Source organism: Ornithodoros turicata, chromosome 4 (genome assembly GCF_037126465.1).
Source record: "Ornithodoros turicata isolate Travis chromosome 4, ASM3712646v1, whole genome shotgun sequence".
NCBI classification, from domain to species: Eukaryota; Metazoa; Arthropoda; class Arachnida; order Ixodida; family Argasidae; genus Ornithodoros; species Ornithodoros turicata.
This window is the reverse complement of record NC_088204.1, coordinates 32,915,969-32,928,483: the sequence shown is the minus strand read 5'-3', so window position 1 is coordinate 32,928,483 and position 12,515 is coordinate 32,915,969. Positions and strand designations below refer to the sequence as shown.

General features: G+C 43.5%; 1 protein-coding gene across 1 annotated transcript in view; it reads right to left on the bottom strand.

The window, feature by feature from the left end:
- Window positions 1-7,879: 7,879 nt before the first annotated feature.
- LOC135392954 (uncharacterized) overlaps window positions 7,880-12,515 on the bottom strand; it is a 262,911-nt gene continuing 258,275 nt past the window's right edge. The window contains exon 12 of the mRNA XM_064623587.1: window positions 7,880-8,055. Within this exon, the coding sequence (XP_064479657.1) occupies window positions 7,936-8,055 (120 nt within the window). The 3' untranslated portion in view covers window positions 7,880-7,935. The remainder of the gene's footprint in view (window positions 8,056-12,515) is intronic.

The following is a 12,515-nucleotide window of genomic DNA, read 5'->3' as shown; positions in this document are numbered from 1 at the left end:
CAGGAGTGAATTGTCTTCTTCGTTTTCCTTTTATTTTCTTGCACCCATATATTTTACAAGAATACTATAGAGCAGTGCGCTCCCATCAACACGCCTTGGGCTGACCTTACACACGCGAAGCCTTTTCTGAATATATTCTGCTGGCGCTGGAATAAAAAGATTTATCGCCAGGGTACAACAATGTCAGCTCTGCTAACGTTTAAGTGACAAAACTGTGCGCCCGAACCGCGCCCCACGCGACCCGCACGCGGGCCCGTTCTCGCGGTTTGGACACGCGACGCGCGCGATTCCCCGTGCGAGCGCAACGCGGGCCCCGCGCTTTGAACGCGCGACGCGCGCGGTCCGTTACCGTTTTCCCGAGCAGGCGCACTGTTTTATCACTTAAACGGAAGCAGAGCTGACATTGTACGACAACGACAACGTCTGACAACGAAGGAGACAATTCACTCCTGTATGGTGATCGCTGCGTAGAAGCACGGCACCGTTTTCTTCGTGGAGGTATGGCGAACGTGCATTCCTTTCTTTCTTTTTTGGTTCGCGTCGGTCGAGTGGCGATATCCTATTACATCCGGAACGAGGACCTATCGCTTTGCGATCGCACAAGAGTGAGCCATCTTTTGACGATGTTAGGATAATTATTGACCTGAGGAATAATATGGATTTATGTGGTTCTGAACCTGGGATCCCACTTGACAAGTAAGTTCTTTGTGTGTGCCTTTACATGTGACACGAGTGATACATTTATGTACTATTGCGTGGAATAGTGGTTTTAAAAATAAGGGTAGCAGCGCTTGCATTGCTATCTGCAGGATAGACCGAGAGCGTTTTTAATGGAATTGCCTCGCGAACCTGGTGAAGTCTTTGTTTTGGGCAGGCTATTTTATGAGAGCCGGTCCTGTTGCGTTGCATTTGATACGCTTTCCTGAAGCAGTGTGCTTTGTTCTTGTAGTGTGGTTTTCGCTTTTATCTATAGAAATGAATAGAAGTGTTTGTTTGTTAGTTAGTATGTGTCTGTCACGTTCGTAGCGCTGTTCAAGCTTTATTCTCTTTGCAAAAATTCAGACTTTATGGTATTAAGCTGTTCGAGTAGAAGTGACTTTCCCTGCTCGCGTAAGATAAATTGTGTATCCCTGTCCTGTGCTTTCTTCACGCAGGGACAATGCAAATGAGTATTTAGCATTATACAATAATTATCTGATAGCAGAAATGGGTGTCTTTGTCACAGTTTATTAGCGTGTGCGTCGTTATTTTATTATTTTTTTTTCTCTGATAGCTATGCGAGCAAAAGTGCGTGTAATTTTTCGCTGCTCTTTTCTTATTTTCTCTGCTTTTATGTAGAAGAAAGCCTCCTGCGTAAAAGCTGAATAGTGTTCTATCAGTGGAAGTGGGGTTGTTTGTTTGATTTTGTTGGAAGTTCGATATCTTGACGAAGTAAGCAGTGCTTAATTTTGCAGGTTTTTGAGCAGAAATGCTGGTATCTGAGCACGGAGTAGAAATTTCTATATTTCTCTGCTCCCTAAGAAAATTTGTACGTCGTTTTCCAAGCAGACCGCGTTTAGTTTACGCGAAATAGAAAAATGAAGTTGTGTAATCTCTATGATGATGATGATCCGCCGCAGGCTTAGGCCTTTTCCCCGATGAGCAGTGTTTTGTATGCCATGTCGCATGTCTGGACTTGTTCAGTAGTGTTGCAATTTTTACTCTTCGCTAATATCTTGTTGCTGTCGTCTTGTGTTAGACGTTGAGCTTCGTAGCGATGTGCGGTAACGCTACGATTATTCCTGAGCGCTCCGTGTGTTTAATGCGTTGTCCTGTGTGCGTGCGTGCATGCGTGTGCTTTTTTCCTGATTTGTGACGTCATCATGGCATGTCTGGACTTGTTTAGCAGTGTTGCAGTTCTTCCCGCTGCTAGTATCTCGTTGGTGTCATGTTGTGCTAGCCGCGTAGCGATGTGTGGTGACCTGTGGTCTTAAGCCTTTTCCCTGCTCACCTAAGGAAAAATTGTGTATCCCTATCCTGTGCTTTCTTTACGCAAGGGCAATGCGTCTGTGTATGAGGCACTATCAGATACCAGACAAGAGTGTCTTTCTCTTAGTTTATTAGCATATGCTTCAGGTTTTTTAAGTCAAGCACAAGTGCGCGCAATTTTTCGCTGCTCTCTTCCTCAAATCACCGATTTTACGCAGAAGAAAGTCGCATGGTACAGCTGAGAAGAGGGTTTCTCTGATTGTTTGTTAGATGTTGTTAGGAGCTCGGTATGTTGAGGAAGTCAGCTGTTAAAGGTATCCGTGAAGAAATGCTTGCATCTGAGCGCAGGATAGGAATTCCTGAAGCACGGCACCCTCAGTGTAAATTAATTATTTTGCATGTGAGTCTGCTTCACTGCATGACAAGGCTGAAATGGGGAGAGAGAAAAAATTGGAGCGCTTCATTAATAGCGATTCAAGTAATAGGGCAATTATAGTTTCCATATAAAGGAGAATTTTAATGGACTCGTAAAATTATAGTTTTGTAGTAGTTTTTCTAAACTGCAATGCAAGGTAGAAAATCATTAATATGGTGGGAATGCCATCATTGTTCAGTAGTGTTGCAATTTTTACCCTTCGCTAATATCTTGTTGCTGTCGTCTTGTGTTAGACGTTGAGCTTCGTAACGATGTGCGGTAACGCTACGATTATTCCTGAGCGCTCCGTGTGTTTAATGTGTTGTCCTCTGTGCGTGCATGCGTGTGCTTTTTTCCTGATTATTGACATCATGGCATGTCTGAACTTGTTTAGTAGTATTGCAGTTCTTCCCGCTGCTAGTATCTCGTTCGTGTCATGTTGCGCTAGCCGCGTGGCGATGTCTGGTGACCTGTGGTCTTAAGCCTTTTCCCTGCTCACCTAAGCAAAATTGTGTATCCCTGTCCTGTGCTTTCTTTACGCGAGGGCAATGCGTCTGTGTATGTGGCACTCTCAGATACCAGACATGAGTGGCTTTTTCTTAGTTTATTAGCATATGCTTCAGGTTTCTTAAGTCAAGCACAAGTGCGCACAATTTTTCGCTGCTCTCTTCCTCAAATCACCGATTTTACGCAGAAGAAAGTCGCATGGTACAGCTGAGAAGAGGGTTTCTCTGATTGTTTGTTAGATGTTGTTAGGAGCTCCGTATGTTGAGGAAGTGAGCTGTTAAAGGTATCCGTGAAGAAATGCTTGCATCTGAGCACAGGATAGGAATTCCTGAAGCACGGCACCCTCAGTGTAAATGAATTATTTTGAATGTGAGTCTGCTTCACTTGATGACAAGGCTGAAATGGGAAGAGAGAAAAAATTAGAGCGCTTCATTAATAGCGATCCAAGTAATAGGGCAATTATAGCTTCCATAGAAAGTAGAATTTTAATGGGCTCCTAAAATTATAATTATAGTTTTGTAGTAGTTTTTCTAAACTGCAATGCAAGGTAGAAAATCATTAATATGGTGGGAATGCCATCATGTTCCCGTAAAGGCGTTCTGTCCTGTGCTTTGGCTGTGCGAATAGAACATTGCTCCCCGGCTTTGGCGCCTTTTTGCTCGCAATGCGCGAATAGAACCTTGCCCCCGGCTTTCGTGCCTTTTTGCTCGCAGGTGTAGCCTCAGACAACGAATGTATGAGCATAGAAAGGGTCATGTATTACATAAGCCTGGAGCTGATGTTGAGTGGACTCACTTATTATTTTAAAGAGCAGTGGTAGTTTACTGTAATTCTAATGACCATGATGAGCCTTTGGGCTTCTTGCGATTCAATAAATAATAGGAGTCTTTGTCTTTGGAGCTGTGTTCTTCAGACAGGATGTGATGACGTCACGCAGTCTGTAGCAATGCATTGACCGTTACTGGAAAAAAAGTGTAGCAATAGAAAAATGGTGTGTATTGTCCTGGACGGATTTATGATGAGCACTGTTTTTGAATAAGAGAAGTGCGTGTGCTTAGAAATAGTTTGATGCTGGTTTTCTTCTTTGTTTCTTTTCGCTTTTTTCCCCCTTGTTGTCTGACAAACATGAGCTGACATGCTCTGACCTGTTCTGACATGCTTTCCATCTACATGTAGTTTTTTTTTTCTTTTTGTACAAGGAATATTCTTGACGATGACGATAGTGCTGCCTTGAATGGGAGTAGAGCTATTCTTAATAATTTTGTGATTCATTTAGTTCAGAGAGTAACCACGAGGGGGACAGGTGTGTGACTTTATTCAGGACGAACAAAGCGTCATTATTTAGTTAGGTGCATGGCTCTTGGCTGGGATGGACATGTCTTGCTGAACCATTATTTTGTTTTTCCCTGTACAGTAAGACTTTGAGAATGAAATGCTACAATATCCTCTTATCCATGGCGTTTTTCTGCAATAGTTCCCTATGCAATCATTATAGTAGAATAAAGGAAATAATCTAGGGATAGTGATTCAATAAATAACAGGTCCCCTGTCTAGAGCGTAAGCGTCCTTGAGCCACGCACCTGCAATGACGTCATACCGCAACACTATTTTTTCAGGTTGACCTTGTCTAGAGGAGCATTAGTGGAAAAAAACAGTGTAGCCGTGAGATAATAGGGTGACGTCACGACCAATGAGAACGGCCTGCAGGGGGCATAAAGGATTCACTTCTCTCTTGGACAGTGGTGGGTCTGGACACGTTAATTCTGCTCCTAGCAATTGCGTTGGCTGTCAGTGGAAGAGCTTAGTTTCGCTGGGGTTCTGTCTGACTCTGATGGGGTGTGCATGTGTGGTCCGTCACTGGTGAATGGTGTCCGACGATGCAGGTGGATTTTGTGACGAGCGGATTTACAATGAAGGAAGGTAGTGTACGTGTCCGATGATAGTGAGTGTCTTTTCACTCTGTTCAAGTGTTTGTTTTCCTGTGTTGCCCAGCAGTCGTGCAATTTGTCGTGACGTGTTCTGACATGCCCCGACATGGATGCTTTCCTTTGTTGACGCTTTGTATTTTTTCTTTTTTGACTTGTTAGCCGTACTCTGTGTTGATTTGTTGAGTGCCTAGTCCTCTTATTAGCCGTTGATGGAGTTACGTGTTAGGATATTTGTTCTTTTGCAAGTCTCATTTAGTAAGACTTTCGAATTCCTACGATTAGTTTTCATCCATGGTGCTCTTCTGCAATAGTTTCCTATTCAATCGTTATAGAAGAATAAAGGAAATAACCTTGGGATAGTGATTCAATAAAATAGGTCCTCTGTCTAGAGCGTATGCGTCCTTGAGCCACGCAGGTGCATGATGACAACATGCCATGACTTCATTGTAGATTGAGCTTGTTCAAAGGAGCATTAGTAGAAAAAAAACAGTGTAGCCTTGAGACAATAGGATAACGTGACGACCAATGAGAACGGCCAGCAGGAGGCGCAGGGATGCTCTTCTCTCTTAGCCTCTCGCAGGTGGTCGCCGCAGAGGGTGCTAAGAGCGCGTGCGGAGCGGCGCCCCAGTGAGTTTCTCGCTGGCTGTCACGGAGAGTAGATGTGTGCTCGGTTGCTCCGCAGTCCCCGCACTCGCTCAGTTTCTGGCTGGCCGTCACGGAGAGCAGACGTACGCTCGGTTTCTCCGCGCTCGCTCAGTTTTTGCCTGGCTGATGAGCAGTCGCCACGGGGGAAAAGGTGAGTGATTTGCCGCGCTCCTTTTCTCGGATGTTTGCCGTGTTTAGCGGTGACCAACGAGTGATTTGTCGATATTTGACCGCGCTCGTGTTAAGCCTTTTCTCGCATGTTTAGACTTGTTTAGCGGAGAGCAAGCCTGTTGTTTAGCGGTTGCCGTTTTGCGTTAGGTGTATAGTGTTGAGGCGCTGTGGTTAGGCCTAGTCGATTGCCTTTGTGTACTGTTTTCTGTTTAGCAGTAGCGGTTAGACCTTTTCTCTTGCATGCCTAGACTTGTTTAGCAGTGTTGGCATTTTCTACCTGCCGTTAGTGTCTTGTTCTGTTTTTCTCGTCTAGAGCTATGATGGTGGCGCCATCTGGTGTGATGCCTGGCAACTAAGTGGCCACCTGTCGTCAATCTCTGCAACTGCTGGGTGCCAACTACCAACATGGCGCGGACTGGTCATCCCGGAGAGGTTTCTTCGCCGCGGCATCGTTGATTTTCGAATAAATTGTTTCTCTCCACTCTATTTCTATCTATTTATTTTATTTTCTACCTATTTTTTTAGTTTTTATCAGCTCAAGTAGCCGGCAACTCACACAGTGGTCTGGACACGCCTTAGATGCTCCCCAATTAGTGTAATAACTCCCTGAATTATCCTAATTACTGTGGGGGGTCCCAAATTGCTCTAATTGCTCATTAATGGCGTCCAGGCCACTGTGTGAGTTGCCGTCTTCTTGAGCTGATAATATCAGGGTGTCGAACCGCAAAAAAATACGGGTTCGGTTCGGGTTCGCGTTGTTTTGATTTCGTTCCGGTTCAGTTCCGGTTCGGCCAGGCCAGAAATCGAACCGGTTCGCAAACCGGTTCGCAGCCCCGAACCGGTTCGCGAACCGGTTCAACGCTTCCGTTATATATGTTCCATAAAACTGCTTTTATCAGGAAATGCGTGGCTAATAGCTTACTGCTGTTGTCTGCATTGACGTCTCTAGCTGTGAGGTAGCCCTTTAGTGAGAGAAATGAGAAATGGATGAACACTTATTGCAACTAGAGTTCACGCTGTTGAAGCGGTGTAGTCCTGCTACTTTCTGTTCCCAAAATATCTTTTTTCACACGCACAGTGCCAGCAAGATACACTTAAAGGAAGCCTAATAAGATGGACAGCGTAACATAGACGACAGTACTTGCCGGCACACTGCCTTCGCAGCGTGAATCGATCTGAAACCGTACTGAAGCATGTCGAAAATAAGCCTGCAAGCCTTACTCTGTCCGAGCTCACAGCAGTGTACTTGTTAATCCACAACACAACGGCAATGTGTCACGACGACACAACTGCGCTACCAATAAGCAGAACCACATTTACTTTTCAAATCACTACCAATCAAACAGGCACCGTTCTGCGTGCGCTCCTTCTCCACTTCTCATGTTTCTGACTTGTTTAATTTGTGCTGCTCACGTGTAAAGGGAAATCTCGGGCGCTTATTTGATCACATATTCGTCCTGTAGAGCTATATAACTGGCCTACTCCATTCGTGTTTCATTCGTCCGCGTGGCACCTGGTCTCTGAAGAGTAGACGCCGCACCGCGTGCGTGGGGCGCTAGCCGCGGCACTCACAAGGACAACTGCGCTTCAACATGTTAAAACGATGCTGAAAGTATACTTACTATACGTCGTCGTCTGACTGCTAGGTGAACATTTCTGAAATTTATGATATAGGCGCTATACATCGCTACATACATTGAACCAGGACATGGCCGAATGCAGAGAGTAAGAGAGCTGGAAGGCTTTTGTGCTACATTTATTTGGTAGCGGTAGCAGTATACTTTACATTTCCGAATTTGTACCGACCGTAGTATTGCGCTATCGTTAAGTTAAGTCGCGGATAGTGGTATTCCGCTACTTATACTTTCGCTACAGCGGGCGCAGTACCGCGTTAAATTATTATAGAACTTTTCTACAAAATATACGAAAGTTGTTTATGATTGTACAGGAGGGTTTGTGGATCTGAATGACTGACAGTTGCATCATTCTAAAACCTTACGTTAATGCAATTAGGGATACATGCATACCTGTCGCGAATTATACAAACTATCACGCTAAAACACAGCTAAGGAATCTTTCGTGTCACGAGTGGTGAAGTACATATACACCCATAAAGGCTTCCTAAAACAAATATATCTAGTTCACATTATTTAGTGACATCTAAGAATATTGAGATCGTTTAACAATAGCGATCTTCGCTATCAAGTCACATTATGAAGGTTCAGGATCGAGCCACGTGGTTCTCAATATTGTCCAGAATCACGTCTCGCACTGGACACTTGTAGCCCATCGGGCGTCATATCAGGGAACAGATGCGCAGGCTCCAGTTTCGTTGTATGCACTGTCAGGTAGATTCCAGTTGCGACGTGAAAGCGCCCTTATCTCACCATAAGTCTTTTGACAATTTCGGTCGAAGCACAACTGCGGGAGCCAAAGAAAAGAGCATGAAGGGCAAAATACTTTACGCCAAAATACTTTAGCAAAAAGAGACGCTTTGCATGATGCAACTTAGTGAGTAATCAAAGATTCATCACGACTCAAACTTCTGCACATCTTTATATTCCATTGAATGCGTTAGATGCGTTTCAAACACTGTCAGTTCAGTTGTGAAGGCACATTTTCGGCAAATGGAAAATACCTCACAATTTATTTATTCCGGCAGAAGAACTAAATTACGAGACATTTTTCTCGTGGATTATGCCCAAATAGTGACACTGAAACGCAAAATATAGAGCTTAGATGACAATATCATGTTCACACTACTTTGTTAAACATTTTGCCAGAAATAGTGCCGAATGTTGATGCAGGCATCTAACGCTTTTTCGTAGTATTGCACAGTCGTGCAGTTACATGCGGTAAAGTTGAGCTGTACAAATCGACGTCGTGATTTCACGCATAGCCCAAGTGAAAATCTGAACTGGAATCTGTGGATTTATTTGCATGTCGAAGTGGCTTAAGGCGGTGCATCATAGCCGGCACTTCGTCGTCTACAGTCGAGGGATGGCGCAGCGAGCGAAATGGTTTGCGCAGTCACCGCTTCACAACATTTTGGCGCTTGCTTGGAAATGCAGTACCGCTGATGTAACGTCTTCTTTTTGTGTTATTTTTGTTTTCTCTTGGCGCGCGACGGGTCAAGCGAAATCTTGTGCAAACATATGACCGCTCGTGCTCACCCATGCCAAGTCCAATACTGTAAACACGCATATCGCGCTCAGCCAGACGGAACAATTAGTGGCGCGGCTTTTGAATGCGCACAGGCTGCGCGAACTTCTTCGTCGATCTGTTGCTGTTCTGTGCTGTGTTGTTGTCTTGCGAAGGGTTAGTCACAAGTCGGTTCGTGTGATTTCTGCAATGCTTGCGCATATAATAAATGAAATTCCTTGTAACACAAAAAAGCCTAGGTTGGACACGACGCGGTTGAAACAAGTTTGTGTCGACATGTTATAGCCTACCGACATTACTCGGAAATTGCGAAACGAAACCGCAACCTATTTTCTTTATTTCCTGTCACCCTGGGCTTACAAATTTCAGACCACGTTGTGGTGGTGCAAAACGTTTCATTTACTTGCACAGTCAACAGAAATGAAATAAAACTGCAAAGAGGCTGCATAGCATTTCCCATATCATTGGACATCAGTGGAGGAGGAGGAGAAAGGCAAAAGAGAAGAAGAAAAGGGAAGAAAAGCAGGGTAGAGGAGAAAAATGTGTGAGCGTGGACCATACAGCTGCTTGGAATGTAAAGTGCGAATGGAAGTTTCCAGTTTGGTCGAGTATATAATTCGGGTCTGTTGTTCTCATCCTGGTCGTTGTGAAGTGTACTTTTTCCACAAAACAGGATTGCAGATGCAAATGCAATGCTTATCTTGAACTCATGAATTATGGCGATGAAACTCCCCACTCGTCGTCTTAAAATAAAGTTCTCGTTGTGTACTTCTAGCATGCTCTCAGAGTGAGAAAACACCATCAACAGAACACTACCACCTACTGGACTGCACTGGCCTGTAGCAGTATGTACCGTGTTTCGAATATGCTCGAATATATGTTCACATTTTTTGTGCTTTGTAGTAAAGTGAGATATTCATGTTCTCTACATTTTGTTCTTTCGCTGAGATTGTAGTAGTGTTTAGTAGTGTGAAGGTGTAGCCTCTGCCTGAGGGCGGCAGTTGGAATGACATCAAACTTGTTCCTGTTCAATTCACTTCGACGCTGATTGTGAGCCTAATAAAAGTCTATTCAGGCTCGACAATCCACTTGCAAATGGAATATGGAACCAGAAATGGATTTCCAGATTACTGGTGCGATAATCCACATGAAAGTGGATCTACTTCAAGATAGAAATTCATTTCTAGCTGGAAAACAATTACTGATCCACTTGCAAGTGAATCCACTTCAACAATGTTTCCAACTGGTTTGTATGACGGTTGGACGCACAAAATGCCTTTTTCTGTCACTCCCTGAATGGTATTCTGTGTGGTTTGCTCTGCTGAGTTACGTTAATCCTCGGCACACCTTCACCCCACAACCTCAGCAGCTCTGTTAACAAGACATACGGCTTGGGACAAAAGTTGACGGAACACGGCACTGTTCCATTTCTTCAACGGAGCTGGTCTCTGCTAGATATTTGGAAGAGATATAATAAGAAACGGGGGCTGGCTACGCTATTACAGTGACTCGGCCTTCACGTATACCTTCCTCATCACGTGCCTAGGACACGTGGAAAATATTTGCATAAGAATATGCACAATGTGGTCAACCGGCCAGCAAACAACTTTTGCAATAACTTTTTTTCTTGTTTTTTGTTTTGTTTTTTGTTAGCTTAGAACCATTTCAGAACACCATTTTAGACACGCGTGAGGTGTTTCGTAGACATCGTTCGGTTACAGTCCTGTCGCAGCGTGATCGCCTAAACTCGTTCGTCAATGCTATGTTTCTTATCAAATATATGTTTCTATATCAACGGGTGAAGGCAGATGTCCCGAAGTTTTTTACGGTAGCGTATTCGCTCTTCCAACTGAAAAGAATGTGCTTTCAGAGGTGTCTCACGCCTCGCGGCTTTGGGCAACAGAGCTAAACTTTGTATTTTCGGATGTTACATTTAAGGAATACGGACGAACTCGTCGTTCGGACCTGGTGCGGACGCGGGTGCAACTCGGGTTAATGCTCGTCAAGACAGCCCTCTTTGAATGTTTCGTTAATCAGGGTGTCTACCAAATTGCAGCCTTCAAATTCCCTGACTTTTCCAGGTTTTCACTGACTATTTCAAGCGAATTCCCTGACAAAAACTAAAGGGAACTTGGTGCCTGCTCCTATGTTTTGATACCAGATCCCTCATAAACGTGACTTTTCCGAAATAGACATATATCCATCCCGTCATAAAACAGACCATTTATTAAGTATTAGTGAGGCTACCCTACTTTTCTGCCTCAGAGCTTGTCGTACCGGCGAACTGCTACTCGCGGCACGTCGCTCAACCGCCGGTCGATCGCCACGCGAGTCATGACGGCACTTGTCCGCAATTTTCCCTGACTTCAGCTGCTTTTTTGCCAAATTCCCTGACAATCCCCTGACTTTTGTAGTCACATCAAAATTCTCTGACAATTCCCTGTTTTCCAGGTTTTCCAGGTTGGTGGACACCCTGGTTAATGTAATGCAGTGGTGGTTCCGCGATGTTCCAGCGCACTACACTTTCGCACCGGCGTTGGATTTTTGATTCGCCTGAGTCCATTCTATGTGGTTCCTTAAAGACATACCTGGGTAAATTACTTCTAAAATGTAATTAAATTACATTACTCATTACTCCAGTTAGAATTTAATTAAATTACATTACTCATTACTGCAATTGAAATGAAATGAAATTACATTACAATTGCTACAAAAAGTAATGACATTACAAAGTCATTACTGCGAGTTGAATCGTAATGATGTTGAGTATGTGGAAATTCATTTTCAGATAACACTACGTTGTAAAAACACGACATATTTTATTCTGTGCCGATTCGTTGACGATTGAGTGCGTCACCGTTCATTGTGGGCGTTGGAATTCTTTTAACTCACCAGTCGGCAACTCTCTTTCTGCCAAGTGCCAGCACAGAACACACACTCGATTATTTTGTAAAAAGTAATGAGTAATGTCATTAAAATTACTACCAAAATGTAATTAAATTACATTACAAATTACATAATATCAAAAATAATGCATTACATTAGAAATTACCAGAAAAAGTAATTTATTACTGTAATATCATTACCGTAATGACATTACTACCCAGGTATGCTTAAAGAATACTACATGTGGTATACACTTACTTAACAGGCAAAAGCGTTTTCCTTTTTCATTTTGTGTCAAGAAAGGCGGCGATAGTCCATCTGCGCGATCAGGACATAGCTGGAATCAGCCTATACTGTTCTAGCGACCATTGGTGATACCAACATGAGCAAGGCCGAACATGGGCCATTGCGCTGTTTATTGACAAGCTAATAAAACTATATTAAAACTATATGGGCAGCCCTGAAAAGCGATAAATGCAGCGCGAGATACCGCTGCTAACTGAACCTTAAAGAAACAGCGACTATCTGAGATGGAAAACACATATCAGGATTCATTTTTGCATTGATCGAAGCTGATCACATTTTTAAGGACGAGCATGAAAGAGAAAAACAAAGTCAGTAACCAGTCACAGTCTATGTAGGACTATAGTACAAAGTGCCTACCGCGAAGTGTTTCTAAGCAACATTTCATCCTCAAGCTATAGCTTCAGGATGAAATGATAAAAATTCAGGATAAAAATATAATGCCAGGATAACAGACATTATCAACTATACTTGATAATGTCTGTTATCCTGGCATTTATATTTTCAAGATGTTTGTAAAGCATGATGAT